General features: G+C 42.1%; 2 protein-coding genes across 3 annotated transcripts in view; one reads left to right on the forward strand and one right to left on the reverse strand.

Annotated features, from left to right (window-relative positions):
- The window catches only part of LOC137412342 (uncharacterized), a 57,718-nt gene extending 52,315 nt beyond the window's left edge, over positions 1-5,403 (reverse strand). Inside the window, exons 1-2 of one of the 2 annotated variants that reach the window (XM_078773969.1) lie at positions 5,280-5,403; positions 4,419-4,628 (exon numbers count right to left, since the gene is read on the reverse strand). In XM_078773969.1, the coding sequence (XP_078630095.1) occupies positions 4,419-4,611 (193 nt within the window). In that variant the 5' untranslated portion in view covers positions 4,612-4,628; positions 5,280-5,403. The remainder of the gene's footprint in view (positions 1-4,418; positions 4,629-5,279) is intronic. The other variant, XM_078773970.1, reaches the window with a different exon arrangement.
- The window catches only part of LOC137412343 (uncharacterized), a 64,130-nt gene that overhangs the window by 18,331 nt on the left and 26,690 nt on the right, over positions 1-19,109 (forward strand). The window contains exons 2-3 of the mRNA XM_078773982.1: positions 2,277-2,438; positions 5,317-5,434. Of these exons, the coding sequence (XP_078630108.1) occupies positions 2,315-2,438; positions 5,317-5,434 (242 nt within the window). The 5' untranslated portion in view covers positions 2,277-2,314. The remainder of the gene's footprint in view (positions 1-2,276; positions 2,439-5,316; positions 5,435-19,109) is intronic.

Genomic DNA, 19,109 nt, shown 5'->3' on the forward strand with positions numbered 1-19,109 from the left:
GAGGCGAGTAATGAGGTGTAGGCAGAGCAAACCCACAGCAAACTGGCGGCGAAAAGGGAAATCCCAAAGGTGCGAACCAGACGTGCACATTCACAGTTCACTCAACGAACCGCAGCGTAATCTTCGAACGCTGCTTTGTGCACACACATCCCGGCAGACGACCGGATGGTGAGAAAAGTTGCCGCGTAGCAAACCTTTTTCAGTGAACGACACGCGAGGTTCAAAATGGCCGACGGCTCTTACGTGAGTCGAAGCGACCTGGCGGGTGATTCTTCAAAACCTCAACACCTATACCTGACTACGCAGGTTTCTCAATCCTACAGCGATAACACCAATCGCACGAAATTCCTTTCACGGACTCAAAGTTCACTCGCGACGTTCGCTCGACCACGCTCGCTACGGAGCTTCAAGACAGGCATCTCCTCCGTCTTTTCTCCTCCCGCCTTCTTCTTCCTCTTCTCGCTCGTCGTCTTCCGGTTCTCGATCCTGTTTCCTGTCTCGTTTTTACCATGAGCGCTTTTAACCACAATAACCATTTCCCTTAAACAACAATAACCATAATACCTCAAACCAGAAATGTCTCAAGTGGATGAAAACCACAACCACGGAAGTGCCGAATCCATAACAATGTTCAAACACGATCAACCAACGTGTCCCACACATTTTCGCGGTGTCGATGTGCTGGTGGAACCATATATGCGCACGCCTAACGTTTGCCGTTTGCCTGCCAAACGTGAACCCAAATAACTAGAAAGAGGGACAGGTGAGCCTGCTCATTGCTAGCTGTGGTACATCAGAAACACTACACCAGATGCGCAGCAATATAGCGGTTCGCTCAGCTGGATGCGCAGCAAACTCGTATTTAAGACATGGAGGTACCAGACGTGGGATCCAGGCTTTCAGGTTTACCAGAAATTTAAACAACCATTTCCCTATGCTCAATTGCTCTGTAATACCTCACATTGCTGTTTCGTCAATGTTGCGGAAGCTGACCGCCAATGAACACAAAACCTGTTGCTTTTCACGGCGATGGTTTTGGGACGTGTTGGACATTGAAAAGCTGTGGAGTTATTGGCCTTGTGGTGGTTACCTTTTGCCTGCGAGCCGGCACGACAGCACTGCCTGACCCCATATCCCAATATACATTTTATAGCGGCCTTTGGTGGCCTCATGTGGTATCTTAAACCTCATGTGGTAAACATCAAGGCCACCGTGTGGTATCTTAAAGCCTTTCCCAGATTCTGATTTACTTTCACCCAAATGTGCGACCTATACGTGTACGATTCGGCCATGAAACGCACAAACACACAAACACCTGAAATTTTTTATAGAGCTTGGTCGTTGTTTATTCAATCAATGGTACTAGTTAAATACAAGTCCTACTGATTGGACGAGCTGCTTTCAGTCGAGTGAAAAGATTCAACCTGTAGATGACTAAAATAGGGAAGCTGGGCATTTTTCTTCTTAGGTCCAAGTAAACTAGGTAATGCCTGAGACGGCTTTTGAGGTTTCAAAGAGACTACACTATTGGCATTTTATTAATTTTAACCCATGTGTCATCCCTTTGCCCTCATTGAAAGAAGAGGAAAACAAAGAAGAACAACTACTCCTTTCGTGTAGGGCTACTGAGGCAGTTTTCCATTGGCATGGGGGCAGTGCCCTGGATGGGTCACCACTAAAAAACTTTGGAAACTCGAATGGCTCATTCTTCCTAGTAAGCCGGTATTCATTTTGCCGACCTTGGAAGGATGACAAGCTGAGCCAACTCATAGTCCAGGAGCCAGAATCTGCTCAAAATGGTTTCGTGCAACACCCACTACACAGTTGGTTTGTCACTTCCAGGTGATTGGAGAACATCTATAGAACAAATCCAGCCCTGATGTACAGTTGAATTGTGGCAGCAACAATACATGGCAGCCACTTTTCTATGAGGGGGGTGGTGTCAGAGGCGTAAATCTGAGATTTTGACGGATTTCATTTATTTATTTTTTCTCTTAGCCCCTCCAGGCAAGATACATCCAATTTTGTTGTGAAAGTTTCATTCATGAGTATGAGACATCTATATGTGTATGTTATAAAATAGTTTCATATTTCACATGTCATAGCTGTTCATATAATTATGCAAAAATAATATCGCCTAATTCGAGGAATTCCCGAAATTTCCAAATATTTTGCTATCAAACATTTTACACAGTTGTCTATGCGTTGAAATAGTATTGATGTGATGAAATATCATATTATTGTCGTAGCATGAAACTGCACTTTGTATTTTGCAGTTGTCTGAATAAGAAGCAAGGAACATAACAACCTAAGCATGGCGAGCGAGAGTAGTGCAGAGGAATCTTTCCCACTTCTACCACAAAAACGCATGAAACTAATCGATTGGAAAAAATGCATCATCTGCCAAACAAGCACAGCTTCAGATTTAAGGAAAGCAGGTGATGAAGGAATTGCAAAGTTTGTATCAGCTGCAAAATACAGTGTATGTGTGTGTGTTTATACACTTGTTTATTTTATATATGTATGTTTATTTTAATAATACAACAAATAACAGTTATGTGCTTACATTGTAATGTTCAGTGAATGACTATGGTTATGATACGCAGCCAGATTTGACCTGGTGAGATATTTTTGCTGAGATTACTTGTGGACTTTTGGTCATAACAGGAGTGAGGTTGATGATTTAAGGGGAAATGAAATCTATATTTTTCTGACTTTACTTAAGGATTGTCCAATTTTGTTTCTTGAAAAGATCATAAAGATATATCATATTACAACCATAACCACATTTGAACAACAAAGATAATATTACATAATTACAGTCGAAAAGCATAAACTACATATTTCAGCGATTTTGTGTGTTTTGGGTATAGTACAAGGTATTATAATAATATATATTTTTAAATCATACTTGAACAGCAAAACGAAAATCCCCTCATACTTCCCACTATCCTTTTAATTATAATGTTGAAGAATCCCTATTGGAAGAGCTGAAAAAAAAAAATCCCCCCAAAAAGAAAATCATCAATTTCGAGCTTTACGCTACCCCCTTAATAGAAAAGTGGCTGCCATTTATTGTTGCTGCCACAATTTAACTGCACATCAGGGCTTGATTTGTTCTACAGATGTATCCCAAGCACCCTGACATGACAAACCAACTGTGTAGTGGGTGTTGCACGAAACTCATTTTCTAGGCCTCTCTTGAAAACTGGCTCCTGGACTATAACCTGGTGTTATTTCAATGGCATGACAGGGGCTCAATCTCAGGACCGTACATACGATATTAAGCCAGCTACCTTAACTATTAGGCCAACACTATTAATCCTCATTCTTCCCCACATCCCTTATTTTCTCCAAGTCTTCCTCCATTGTGTCATTGCTGAATTAATGGGGTTGACGCAGCCTGTCATCCCTCCGAGGTCGGCAAATTGAGTACCAGCTCACTGGTAATTCCCTGTGTGTCGCAAGAGGTGACTAACAGGGTTGGCGGCAGGAAGGGCTTCCGGCCGTAAAACATTGCTTCAAAAAAGGGGGACCACTGTGCCCTTTTTTTTTTCTTTTTTTTTTGGCTAACCCCCGCTCTAGCGGGGAAAATGGCCTTAAAACGATCATTCTATATTCTATTCATTCTTCCTCCATTTTGTCCCTCAATCCTGCTGTCCCCTCACCTCCCCCCTTCTATTTCTACAGCTCTTTTTCATCCAAATCCGTTCTGTATTTTAGTTCTTCCATAAACATCCCGTTTATGCTAACCCCCGCTCTAGCGGGGAAAATGGCCTTAAAACGATCATTCATTCATTTCATTCATAAACATCGACACTATACAAAAATATTAAAATTGAGCTACAGTTCAGGTACAACAGTATTCCTGTGGCACTATTCATCAGGAGTTACCTGGTAACTGAATGGACCATCATGTATATATGGGGATTGGGGGGGGGGGGGGGGCATGAGGGGAGTGGTTAGGGGCATCGGGTTGGTGTGCGGCTGACAAAATCATGGCATCTCAATGTTAATTTTTAACTAACAGCCCAATTGCACCCACACTTGAACAAACAATGATGCTTTAAAATGCCTGGAATATTTGCTTCAAAGAAGCGAAAATTACATTTCTTACAATTTGAGCATATGGTGCCAACTATGGTGCAGATTCCACCACATTAGGCATCTCTTGTTGCTCAATCTTGAGCTTTCTTTGCCCATACATGACGTCCTACATCATAGTACTTCCGAATCAAGCAAATAGCTATTTCATTGGGTCTTTTGTACAAACTGTGTATTCTTCACTTGCAATGTTTTTCAACAAATATGACAAAAAAAATGTCCTCACAGTGTCAAGTCAGGATGGTACCAACTATTCAAATGCCCCAAACGTCTTAACAAGAGCCTGCTGCTTCACTCATCAACAACTTGCTCACCCAGAGTGGTCTCCTGAAGGGCCATGCTTTTGCGTAGAGACTGGAATGCTCTTCCGCTGTCAGAGGAGATTCCATTGTTGTAACCAGTGTCAAGGGAATCATGTTCCATGATTTTGGAAGCAGCAAGATCTGCTGGACCATCAGCTTTAGCTTCATTGGATTCCCTTGTTACTCCACTCTCCAAATTTCGCATCTTTTCACGTTTTCAGGCTGCAAGACACACAAATACGAACCATACAACAGAAATGTCACCTGGCCCATAAAATTCAGTACCCAGGGACAGAGAATGACTGAGTTGGAAACCAATAACAAGAGGTGTGTTCAGTTACCAAGTTTCTTATAGAGCGCTCGCAAAGTGGCTCAAGCACTCAAGCAAGCACTCCATTCAAAAACCGTGGATAAGGAACGGCTGGCTTGGCAAACACTACACCAGATGAGAAGCAATACAATTTTTTTTTCATGCAACACATCCAGTTTTGATACCATATTTTTACAAACTCACATCTGCACAAAAAAAAAACGATCTCCATTTTCACAATCAGCAAATCATTTTAATGGTTTGTTCAGCACACATCTCATGGATGGATACACGAGCACGGCACTATTGGGGTGTATAGCGGTTCGCTCAGCTGGTACACCCTTCCTTTTTATATACAATTATTAATGATACAAAGCTGTGGTATAAGTTTTATAATTAACAATCATACACATCAGTAAATATTCAACACATAAATAAATCTTCCATTCATACCTCAAATCATTATTACGCCATCTATTCGATTATCATTCAACCTGTCAAATGTACGCATTCCTTATCCTTGGAGCATCGTTCCTCTCAAACATTCCCTAATTTTGTCTTACTTTTGTATCTTCCCGTACCTCTTCTCTTGTCTGACAGCATTCACCGTTCTAATGAAGCAATGGGGTACAAAAAGGGAAAACCCCCACCGAGCAAACGCCATGCATCCAACTGGCGTCAATGACGTGTCCGAATTCGAGAATGGTTCCTTACTCAGGTATTTACCTCATCGCATATAACCATTATTTATTTAATCACGTGCTGCTATGTTGTTGTCTTTTTCGTATTTTTATAGACATGTTCAAAACGAAACCTCGTCGTCGAAGAAACAAAATCTAAATGTTATAAAACCGCCACAACCTATACACCGCTTAATGGCCTCAGGTTAGTTAAAGAAAAATTACCAAGGCTTTTGGAAGTAAATATATTTCGACAGGTGAGTATTTATATTAGTTAATACTTGAAATTTTAAAATAAATAAATAAGAGCTCGAAATTAACATGATTTTAGTTATAGTCAGGTTCACTATGTTTTTTCGTTCAAAATCATGGTAGATTAGCAAACCTATACATTTTTGGAAACGTTATTACATGGAAAATCTGAAAATCAATGTTTACATTTGCCAATTCCGACCAATTCGATTCGACCAATTCGACCAATTCGACCAATTCGACCAATCGACCAATTCCATTCGACCAATTCGACCATTCGACCAATCGCTTCGATCGACCATTCGACCAATTCGATCGATTCGATTCGATTCGATTCATCGAATTCGATTCGATCGACCATTCGACCAATTCGATTTGCCAATCAATTTGACCGACCTTTGCTTGTGTGGAACGGACTGTGAAAACGATGCGGACTATATTGTCGGATACGACACACAGGACAGTGATGACGAACTCTAAATGGCATATTCTGTAATCGTGTATATTTGATGCCATTGACTGCTTGTGTATATTTTGTCATTGACTGCCTGTGTAGATGTGAAGTTATACTGACTGCCTGTGTATGTTTGGTGATATGAATTATTGTGACACATTTTGATGTTATTAACTGCCTGTACAAAATGATAACATGTATTTGATTATGCAACTTATCGCGAATATAAAGACAGTATTTTGCAATTCAAAACCTTTGATTCGTGTCTTACCATTCCCCATAGCACTAATTTGATACTTTCATTGGATTCCTTGTCCCTGAAAATACAGGTTTAGTATATTTTAAAAAGTTTTTAGGGTAATTAGAGGCAGAAATAGAACAAAATATGTATTTTACAGTGGCCATTTTGAAAATCCAAAATGGCCGCCATACAGGTATCTCTCCAAATGTAAACATTGATTTTTAGTTTCCTTATGCTATAACCTTTCCAAAAATGTATAGGTTTGCTAATCTACCATGATTTTGAACGAAATATAATTTATTGACATAGTGAACCTGACTATTATAATTCTTTCGATCTTGTTGCAATCTGAGGAATTATCAACGTGAAGGAGCTATGTATGCTCCAACGCAAGTCGGAAGGATTGACGCGACCAAAGACGGAAATTCGTCCGAGTTGCTTTATTGCACGTATCAAACTCGGGTACTCTGAAAAGCCCGTTTATCGGGCAGCAATATATATACACATTATGCCAGAGCGTTTGCCCGGGAAAAGTGAGACCGGGCATGCCCGGGCGTCCTGGGCGAGCCCTGGAAAGGCGAGAGCGGGCATGCCCGGGTGTCCTGGGCGAGCCCTGGAAAGACGAGTCTGGGCATGCCCGGGAAAGACGAGACCGGGCATGCCCGGGAGGCTCGGGCGAGCCCGGGGACAGCGAGTCCGGGCATGCCCGGGAGAGGCGCGTCTGGGCCTGTCCGGGCGGCCTGGACGAGCCCGGCATGGTGATTGCTCCCTGGCCGCGTCCTTGGTAGGTGCAAGGCGATTGTGTACACCCAGCGGTAACCGCTACAAACGAATGAAAACATTTACGATTCGTCGAGAATTGTCTTTGCACCATCCAGCGTGAGTTAATAAATTTTTTAAAATAATAATAGTAATAAATCTCTTTCTATTATTATTTTATTTTATATTATATTATTTATTTATGATCATCTTTATATTATTATTTATCTATTATTATATTATATTATTTTTATATTTCTATGTTTTATATTTCACTCTATATTTATCTAATCTATGTTCAATATTATCTATCTATTCTATCTAGCCTATCTTCTATATCATATCTAGCTATTCGATATCTATCTATTCTATTCTATATTTATATATTAGGTAGTCAAGAAACTGCTTTGGCAGCTCCTTGCATCTGATGATGTGAAAAGGAGTGGTCATTCTACACTATATTCTATCTATTCATCTGTATTCAATAGCCTACATATTATATTCAGGATTATCTATCTATTTCTATCTTCTATACTTTCTTTCCATTCTCTATCTTATATCTGTTATGTATCTATCTATATCTATTCCATCTTCCATTCGGCCAAAAAAATACCAGTGATCATCCGGATTGAAAAAAAAAACTAGTGGGCCCTTTGGCTCTTTGTACCAAATTTCCATTGGTCTTCACCACCTTGTAGCATACCTGCTTGCTGGGTGCGGGGTTTTTTGGGTCCTCGGAGTCTTTTGGGTCCTTAGAGTATTTTGGGTCCTCAGGGACTTTTGGGTTATCTGGGTATTTTGGGTCCTCAGGGACTTTTGGGTCATCTGGATATTTTGGGTCATTGTGGAATTTTGGGTCTTTTGGGTCCTTGGGAACTTCTTGGTCTTTGGGGACTTTTGGGTCCTCAGAGACTTTTGGGTGTTCTCTTTGGATGTCTTTGGCCCATTAAAGATTCTTTAGACCCCCCTCATACCCATTTATACCCTTTGGATCTTTACACCATTTCAACACCTTAGACCCCTGATGCCCTATAAAGACCCTTTAGACACCTTAGGCCTTTACACCCTCTAGATCTCTTAATACACATTTAGACCTATAGACCTTATTCAACCCTCTAGACATTTTTCAGACCTATAGAGCTTTTAAGACCCCCTCCAGACAATAAAAGACCCTTTGGGCAATTTAGACTCCATTCGCTGTTTCATCCTTAGACCCTTTAGACACCTTAGACACCTTAGACACTTTAGACCCCTTTGGGGTAAAACTCTTTTAAGACATGGACCATTTTTAGAACTTTTAAAACCTTTTAAGAACCCTGAGACACTTTAGACCCCTTTTACCTCTTTAGACCCCTGAGAAAATTCAGGGGAAAAAACGAAAATAGTTTTTGATGACTTTTTTATGCACCATTTGTGTCGCTTCACAAGTTGTAATGACAAATCAAATCTGATATCCCATAGTGAAACTGATGTTGGAAAGTGAAACTGAAACTACTGATCTACACATCATCAAATAGGAAATCGGAATGAAATGCTGTGAGAAATACCAAATGGAAATTGCCGAAAGTCAAGCTATGGGGAGTATAAATGAGAGAGGGATGGTTTGGGGCTGAAGAAGTGACGTGGGAAGGGATAGGTGCCTGGTGGTGGTCGGTTACCATGGAAGGAACTCCGGTGATCTTCTGTAAGGCGGTATGTTCAAAAAGTACCTAACTCCGCTTCCCAGCCGAGCTTCCACAGGTTCACTATTGCTTCCAAGCAGTACTTCGGGGGTACAATAAGCATGGATTGGAGATATTAGCTGGTGGAATGGAACGAGGTTTCCAAGGTTACCAGCTCCGCCCACTCCGATATCTGCTCACTGTATATTTACACTGAATTCTCCTTTCTACCAATATACACTCCAAATAATTGCTCATTTGAGGTGAGGCATTTACAAACTCATCGCAGTAAAGGCATAAATAATTTATTACTATTACAGTAATTTATTACAGTAATTTTATTACTAGCAGTAAAGACCTTGCTAGCAATAAAATATGATGCAGCACCTGTTTTGTGTTGATTCACATGTCCGCCAGATTATTATCAATGGTTTTCAAATACTTGTAACATGATGAACACTTTTGATATTACCTTGCCTTGTAGTTCAACCTCGCCATGATCGTCATCTCGATGGAGATGGACCATCATTACTCAGTAGGAACTGGTTCGAGGTAATCAACTTCAACCGGAAGCAGATTCATCAACTTCCTGTAACCAACAACAACAACAACAACAACAACATGCATTTTAAGGCCATTTTTCCTGCTAGAGCGGGGGTTAGCCTTGCGCACGGAGGTATATAATAAACCTGGAGAGCCAATTGGCCACCTCGCAGCATTAGCCGCCGTGAAGCCACCGGAAATAGTCTGGCGGCCATATTGGGAAGCCGATCGTTTTGTAAACAAAGCCTGTCAAAGCAAAGGCGTGGCGCACTGATGATGCAGCTGGAGCGAATTTTAGGACCACCGACTATTTAATTAATATAGAATACTAATATTTGAACTGATATTCGGGCTCAGAATCCCGTTCGTTAAGGAAATGGTGTTCATTAAGTTTGAAGTTGATTGTAGACGCATTTTTCCTGGGGAATCCAATGGTTTAGAGCTTGTTTGAAAAAAAAGTGCCCAAAATTACCGCTCGGTGTTCTTTATCGTTCTTCTCATGACCCAATCACCCACTAGTAGGAATAAGAATCCTGACATGTTACACCCCTGTTTAACTCCTGTCTTCACCTTGAACCATTCTGTTGTTTCACCTTGGTCGACGACCGCACATTGAAAGTCTTGGTAAAGGGCTTTTACAAGGTTCACTAATTTTCCAGGTATGCTGTATTTCTTCATTATGACCCAGACTTTCTCTGGGCAAGGAGTCGAAAGCTTTCTAGAAATCTATAAAATTGAGGTACATCGTCGTTTGCCATTCTTTGGCTTGTTCCATAATATTCCTCAATATAAAGATCTGATTTGTTGTCATGTTATATGATGTTACTTAATTCAGTCATTATATTGTAACTAAGATGTGTATGTTTCTATTACCGAGATGTTAGAAACCACGCAGATATAATGATAACCAGAGTTTATTCTACACTGACATGGGTCAGCAACACATCAACAGTGAGTCAGTCACATAAATGACATGAAACGCTGTCATGTAGTTAACCCACACAATTCTTGGGTTTCGGAAGTTTTTGCTATTCATAACATACAAGACTTACATGTTGCAATGGAACGTTCAGCAGGACATGGTAATTGTTACATGAATAATGGAGCGGAGATATAGACATCTCATGCAACACATCTTTTACAGTTTAAATATTTACATGAAGTGTTGGTGAACTCGCCATATCAGACAAAGGGCAACTATCCATTAACCATGGAAAATTAAAGATTTGTGTTCACAGATATACCATCAGATCAGATCTGCTTGCCACTGTTCTATGAACTTTTGCCATCAGATCTGCTTGATCTGCCATCAGATCACACGCGATGACTTTTTTGTTGCCATCCTCCATCATTTTCATGGATCCAAGACAGTTTCTTGCAAGTTTAAGCATGTGACATGCATCGAGTACAACACAAATTTTCTTTTCGGGATTTGCTGGGTGGGGAAATGTTGGTTTCACATTCTGTGGCGTGATGTCGGCACCTAGCTCACGTAACATTGTCAAATGAGCGGACGGTCCATCGCAAGTTAAGGAAACCACCTCTGCACCGATATCATGCAATTTTAGTAGACATTGTGTCACCAAATTCGCCTGTTCCTTCCCCGACAATCCATTTATCATAAAGTATGCTACAGGCACTTTCCAACTGTCATTCAGTGCAACCAGCATGAAAACCAGTGCGTTGCTGGCCTGGGGAGCACTGTCATCTTGGACTCCGTTTCCGATGTCGACGTACCCTAATACCTTGTCCCCTAAAAAGTCAATTGCCTTCATGATGGCCATCTCGTCTAACATCAGGCTACACAGTGTTCTCTTGCCAGTCTCCTTCTCTGCTTTAAACCGGCTCTCTAGTGCTTGGAATACAACTGCACTAAAACCAGGTGAACCATCAATTGCACTGTACCATTTCCGGATTGTGGATGGACTTGGCAGTGCCAAGTCGAATGTCTCTCGAACATAGTCGTATCCTTTAGCAGAATAAAATTGAAGAGTGAGTGCGAAAGCTTTGATGACTGGATCGTATTCATCTCTCGAGCGTTTGCCGCTGCCTTTGTTCTTCAGCATTCTGCTCACAATAGCTTTTGACACACCAGAGAATGTTGTGTTGAGCATTTCAATACAATTGTCGGTGACCATCCCATTCTCCCTCAGGTCTTCCACGATGGTATTCAGGGACTCCACTTTTCTGGCTAACCTTCTGTTGTGTTGCTGACTCGCTTTTAATTTTTTTCGAAAGTTGTCCAGCTTGTGGACTGCTTCATCGAGCTTGTGCTTCAATACCAGTGGACTTGTGACGGAGTAGGAGTGATCTGTGGTCTGAAATGAGGGTCCCACCTCAGGTTCAGGATCTTGAGTAGTGGCTTGAGGTTCTGGTGTATCTTCTTGGATGACAGACCTGGCCACTAGCGCTTTCCTCAAAACTGTAACCTATTTGGAAAGAAAAGAAAAGGTGAACCATTAATACTCATTAAGTTGTTTTTAGGGCTGAGCCGAATGCTTAGAAGCTTCGTTCATTAGATTGGGGTTCTAATTAGAAATAGATGTGACTGCGTTGGACGTATTGTAACATTGTTTCAAAGACTAAACATTTTGTTAAATATTATTACAACAAAGCTTTGGGGGGGAAATGCCAAGAAAGTGTACAAAATGCGATTCGGCTCAGCTCTAATTTTTTTAAAAAGCAACTGACTTGTTCTCCATAAAACTATGTCTTAGGAGCTGCATATGAAGCAGCAGACATGGCATGTGATGGGTTACTATCATAACATAGGTGGAATACCAACATAATACAGTGGAGCCCGCTTATTTATCATACCCCCTGTGCAGGATGAAATTATGGCAACATCCGGGATATTCCAATGGGCAGGATTCAAAATGGCGGCGGCCCTGAGAATGGAAACGATGTTTTCTGTGGGATCAATGTATGCAGAGAATGAATTCAGTGTCTTGTGACTTTTAGGTGTGATAATCAGCCATGCATGACTGCCGCCTAGCCAGATGGCAGAGTTAATGAGCGAGGCCACAGAAGGTATGATAATATAATAATTGGGAAATAACTATGCATGGAATCAATTGTGAGCAATTTGACTATGAAATTAAGTGGGATATGACATTATTCTATGACATTACATGGGAAGATTCACTATAGTTTATATAGGAACTGGTTTTGGATTTCACTATTCTAGGACTATAGACGGGATATTCCAATAAGCGGTATGACTTTAAGTGGGCACCACTGTATGGGGAATACCAACCTAACATAGGTGGAATACCAACATAGCATAGGTGGATTACTAACATTACACAGGTGGAATACCAATATAACATAGTTTACCTTCTTTAAATGTGCTGGGAAGTTGAAACAGCTGGGGACGGACTTCGGCTTCAGTCAGACGGTTTGACCAGTCCTGTCGAAGTCACTCTCATTGAAGTGATCACTGCACAGAACTGTGGTGCCTGGGGTGGGGTAGAAGGACTCCCTTCTCAGGGCAGATGTCCATCGAGAGCACAAGTCCTTATCCTTTGGAAACCTTGAAACAAAATACATTGTGGTCACAAAATGTGGTTGCGGGTCAAAACCTCAGAGGGCAGTCAAAACATCCGAGTCAAAACGACTCCATATCAAAATAATATTTTGAGTTTCATATGTATAGTTAAATACAACTTCATCTGCTAATGTTTGCCATGTGTCGGACTTTCGTACCTTCCACAAGTAACCCCCATTTGCTCTTTCTGCTCACGAGTGACACAGGAGGGCATGGAAACCCTGACAGTAGTAGACTGGACAATTAAGTTAAGCTCATCACAAATTAAATCACTTGACAATGATCACGAGCTGACGAGTCAATCTCGATACTTCAATCTGAATCAATGAATGAGTCAATCAGACATCAGTCTGACATACTCACATAGCCCTAGTGAATACACAATACAGTTATATTTGAGATCTGTGTCGTATTGCACACCCTGCGCGTGGTCTAACATCATCAAATTCAAACACAGTGTTCAAACTTCATTGAAACTTCATTGAAACTTAATTACCTAGCCCCACCACCGTGACCACGCCAAAAACTGAAAAAGCAGAACACCCGCGATCGCGGTTTGTCACTTACTTGTGAAATGTGCATGTGGAGGCCTTCCCTGAGGTATTTGTGCAGTCAAATGCAACACACTGTGGCATTTTGAAACAGCGCGTTCACAAATAAGACTCCTTACAGTCGGTAAGCATCCAAAATGAATCAGAAATTGTGAGATCAGCTGATTGTGAGATCAAACACGGACGCAGACACAATCGGCTTCCTAATATGGCCGCCAAGCAACTTCCGCTAGCTTCAGCCGACAGCCGTCATTGGCTCTCCAGGTTTATTATATACCTCCGTGGCCTTGCGGTCCCCATGACAATCTTCTCTATTTTGCCCTAATAAACTTCCCGTAACCAACAACAACAACAACATGCATTTTAAGGCCATTTTCTCTGCTGGAGCGGGGGTTAGCCTTGCGGTCCCCATGACAATCTTCTCCATTTTGCCCTAATCAACTTCCTGTAACCAGTGTATCAAAACTACTTGAAGAAATCCTCACCAGATATCCAGATATCTTCCATGATGAGCTTGGTACTCTGCGGGATTGGATTACTGTGGGCTAACCTAAACATTGACAATTAGAAAGAGCCATCAACGATTGCAGACCCTTGCCAGGACTTGTTTTGTGTGAGTTTCAAGTACGTATTTTATAGACATACTCACATTGTACTTGTACATACTTATTAGGGGTACTCGGTTGAAAAAAGAGAATGTGTACTACCACTAGGTGGCGATTGTGGCCTGCGCTAGCACATTCTGTGCGGATAGAAATACAAAGAAACAGACAAATGGAATCAACTGCAACACTCTCTCCTCTGGCGAGAATAAAAAGATGTGAAACGGATTTCCTGCAAGGTTCGACCTGTCCATTTTTCTCTGTACAACAAGGTCTACTGTCTACAAAAAGAGCTCGATCGACTTCAGGAACTCAGGACCATTGAACCAGTTCAACACTCACATTGGGCTGCACTTGTCCCCATTGTCAAGCCAATCAGTCTTGGTCTTTGCAGTGACTACAAGATGACAGTCAACAAATGCTCCACACGAGGCACTAGACAACAATCCAAACCCATGGATTGATGACTTGTAGGCTGAGTTAAGTGGAGGCCAAAGTTTCAGCAAACTCGACCCCAAGTCAGCATATGTTCAACTTCTCAAGGCAGATTCAAAGAAGTCCCTGACTGCAGGTGACTGAGGAGGTGAGAATGTGGGGGGATGGACTGGTGGTGGGTGAGGTGGAGGTGAGAGTGTAAGAGTGAAAACATATTTTTTTGTTGCACGGAGAATGATAAACTTGTAGAATAGCGTCCCAGTAGCTGTATTAGAACCAGATAGTGTGCTGCAATTTGAAAAATGACTGGATCTGAGTTGGTTCCTGTGTGGAGCTTCTACCCCTGAACATGTACACCTTGTGGAAAATGTAGCACTCCACCTGGATCTAGACATGGAGGACCGAATTGCCCTGTGACAAAATAATAAACCTTGAATAAACCCTTCGATAAAATAATTATTTGGAAGATTTGTTTTAGCTAACAAAGTCACAAATGATTTGTACCGTGAATATCAAAACCCACACATATACTTGTTTGCTCAAATTGAAAATTGTGTTTTTAATAAATGGACCAAATAAGAAAATTGCAGGTACTATTTTGAAATTAATCCAATCCCCCAACTCCATCACAAAAAATCAAAATTTATAATTGGCTGTCAAAAGCTGGTTAATTTTATGTCTGGCCCATGGTGATGCTTTTGTATTAGCCTACTGAAGGGCAATTAAAAAAAATACATTCATGCTCCGCAAGGTTAGGGATTACAGCCCGTTACCTATGCCACGCCTGCCCTCAGTCCCACCCTGGCATCACAAAATGTTTACCAATTAAATCACGGTTACTGCTTACAGGATCACTGATCTATTTCAAAGGCATTTGAGATACATCTTGCTAGGATAAATCATTTTTATGGCGCTTGTAAAGTTATAAGGTATAATTAACCCTTGGATGCATTGATTGGGCCTCGGAGGCCCACAAGGTTGTTTTTTTTGCAAAAACGATGTTGTACAATTTTTTTTTTTGGAATGAGCCTCATTTTCACCGACTTTCATGTTGTTACACAAAATTCAGTGACATAAATAAATAAAAATTTCATTCAGGCTCGTGGGAAAATCTTTATTCTTCACTTATAACATGAAAATCCTACACGAATGCAGGCCTGGGGCTTTCGAGGCCCCACATAAATATTGTTGTACTACTATGTTAAATCATTATTTTCTTGATATGAGCCTCATTATATGCTCCTATAACTTGGTTACAAATAATTCAGTGACAAAAATATGAAAATTTCATTCAGGTTAGTGGGAAAATCTTCATTCTTCACTCATAACACGAATGCAGGCCAGGGCCTTAGAGACCAGGCATTAATGTTGTACTATTATGTTATATCATTTTTTATATGAGTCTCATTATATGCTCCGATAACTTGGTTACAAATAATTCAGTGACAAAAATATTAAAATTTTCATTCCGGTTCGTGGGAAAAGCTTCATTCTTCATTCATAACACGAATGCAGGCCTGGGGGATTAGAGGCGCCTCATAATTTTTCTTGTGTTATAACCATGTTATATAATTATCTTCTTTGCATGAGCCTTCTTGTGTGCTCCTATAACCTGGATATAAAAAATTCGATGGAATAAATGTAAAAATATTTCATTCAGATTCGAGGTAAAACTTTCATTCATAACACATTACACATTACCCATAACACATTACACATTACCCATAACACATTACCCATAACACATTACCCATAACACATTACCCATAACACATTACCCATTACACATTACAAATTACACATATTACACATGACACATAACACATTACACATAATCATAATAAGTAAATAAAATGCCGGTCCTCACATTTTCTGACCAAATACACATCCATGAGCATCACCTTGGATTGAAAAAGGATATGAAAGAAAAAGAATCGATGAAAAAAAAAAATGAGAACTTTACATGAATACATTCGTGGGGCCTCCGAGGCCCAATGGCTGCATAGGTGTAGGATTTTTGACAGTTGTGGTCATATTCATTCTAAATAAAAGGATCAGTGAATCATATTTTTTGAGCAAATACTCCACCATGAGCCTCAACGTTTTAGAGAATTATTTTTTGAAAAACAAAAAACAAAAAAATTTTGGCCAAAAAAATAAAAAGATTCATTAATTGTATGGGATTCTTCGAAATAATAGGATCAATGATTCACATTTTCTGAGCAAATACACATCCATGAGCATCGACTTGGATTGAAAAAGGACATGAAAGAAAAAAATCTATAAAAAAAAAACAAACAAAAAAACATTACACGAATACATCCGTTGGGCCTCCGAGGCCCAATGGCTGCGTTTATGTAGGATTTTTGACGCCTGCATCTAAGAGTTAAGATCATTCCAGTGGGTAAAGCATTTCACAGCAATTCAACTCTTTAAACTATGAAGTAAACATTGTCAGTGTTACAATTTTTACAGGATGTTTTATTTTTTTCTCCAATAGCTTTGCAGAAAAAACAAAAAGAGCAATCAGAGATTCCAGACCCTCACCAGGACATGTGTGTTGTTTATTAGGTGCTGTGTTTGTGTTTTTTTTCTGTTTTTTTTTTTACATACAAGATCGAGGCTCGTGTAAGAGCTAATATTAATGACAAAAAAAAACGGACACATAAGACATAATAAAGGGAGTGGGAGACAAGATGGGGAGAGAGGGGAAAGTTGTACACAAGTACAACATTTGAGAGCAGGGACATCGAGAGATCTGTGGGAGGGAGAGGGCTTGTGGGGAGGAGGCATGGGAAGGGAGTTGGGGGGTGGAGAGGTAAAAACCACATGGACACAGCTAGGACTTCCAGGAAAGAAGTCGGTATTTCAGAAAAGTGGATCTGGGGTGAATTAATGGGGGTAGAAAAGATCAAGGTTTTGGATGGGTGAAGATCAAAGATGGTGGTGAACAGCTGTTTTAAAGACCTGGAGGGAGGAGTGGGATTGAAGAGAGTGAGGGAGTTTGTTGCAGAGGCAGGAGAAAAGAGGAATGAAAGAGTGAAGGTGCACAGAGAGTCTTGATTTTGGCAGTTTCACCAGAAGAGGGTTGTTGGCAGATCTTGTGCGACCTGTAGGAGTATTTGAGGGACAGAGCACAGACAGGGTTGGGGGGGGGGGCTAGGCCATAGAGGAGTCGGTAGAAGACAGAAAGACCACCAACCTGCATGTGGTGAACGAGTGAAAGGCCCTAAGCATCAGCTTCATCGCGGGAGATTCCAATGTTTCTGAAAGCTTTGGTTTCAAAAGCGTGAGGCCGAGCTCGGTGTGAGGCAGGAGCACCAGTCCAGAGGGGAGAACAGTATTCCATTGAGCTGTGGATGAAAGCCTTGTATGTGGTGAGAAGCTCAGGTGTGCCAAGGAAGGACTTCACATGACAGAGGATGCTGGCTTTGGAGGCCAGCTTGGAAATGTGGTTTTCTCAGGAAAGATCATGGTGTGGCGGACACGAAAGCTCACTGGCGTGATGGCATCAGTCCGCGCACCAAGTGGGCGGCGGCCACGCCCGAGGGGTAGGCGTGGCCTCGGGATATACACCGGGCGCGCAGCCCGGAGCGCTCCAGTGCTACAGTGGAGCTCTTGCAATAAAGACTTTTAACTTACGCGTTGTCCGCTTCCTCCTTGCTAAACAAGTAGCGCGCGTAGCACCGCGCTTCATTGGTGACCCTCCGACGTTCTGGTCAGCCGTCGCTGACAACCCGTACACGCCACAGCAATGGCAACCAACGCGGTCACAATCAAACTCCCCGAGTTCTGGGAGGCTCAAGCTGAAGTTTGGTTCCTGCAGGCAGAAGCCCAGTTCCGACTTCGAGGCATCACGGTGGACGAGACCATGTACTGCCACGTGTTCGCCTCCCTCGGGCCCGGCACGGCCGCCCGCGTCGTGTCGGTCCTGAGGAACCCACCGGCCGACGGCAGGTACGAGGCGATCAAGCGTCTCCTCCTCGCCACGTTCGGCCTCACGGTGGACGCACGGGCCGACCGCCTCCTGGACCTCCCCGAGCTCGGTGACACGCGACCGTCGGTCCGCATGGACCATATGCTGTCGCTGATGGGCGACGAAACCCCGAATGCTCTATTCCGGGCGTTATTTCGACGCCAGCTGCCGGCACGAGTACGCCTCGCGTTGGCCAGTTCCGCGACGACGGAACCCCGAGCTCTCGCTGCCGAGGCCGACAAGTTCTTCGCAGCTTTGGACGAAAAGATATACACCTCGGGATATACACCGGGCGCAGCCCGGAGCGCTCCAGTGCTACAGAGGAGCTCTTGCAATAAAGACTTTTAACTTCCCGCGTTGTCCGCTTCCTCCTTGCTAAACAAGTAGCGCGCGTAGCACCACGCTTCAATGGCAGATTGTGAGAATTGTGACATTGAGGACGTCCATCCATTGTTTCTTCCGCCTCTGGAACAAACCCTCTCACTCTCTTCAATCCCACTCCTCCCTCCCAACAAACTGCCTCACTCTCTTCAATCCCACTCCTCCCTCCAGTTCTTTAAAACAGCTGTTCACCACCATCTCTTATCTTCCCCCATCCATAACCTTGAGTGACAGAATTTTTTGGAGAGGATAGTTGAGAAGTAGATGGTAGGGTTGTCCAGACGGTCTTTTCGGAGAGACATAGTGAGATG

The sequence above is a fragment of the Myxine glutinosa genome, chromosome 3 (genome assembly GCF_964187855.1).
Source record: "Myxine glutinosa chromosome 3, kmMyxGlut1.1, whole genome shotgun sequence".
Classification (NCBI taxonomy): domain Eukaryota; kingdom Metazoa; phylum Chordata; class Myxini; order Myxiniformes; family Myxinidae; genus Myxine; species Myxine glutinosa.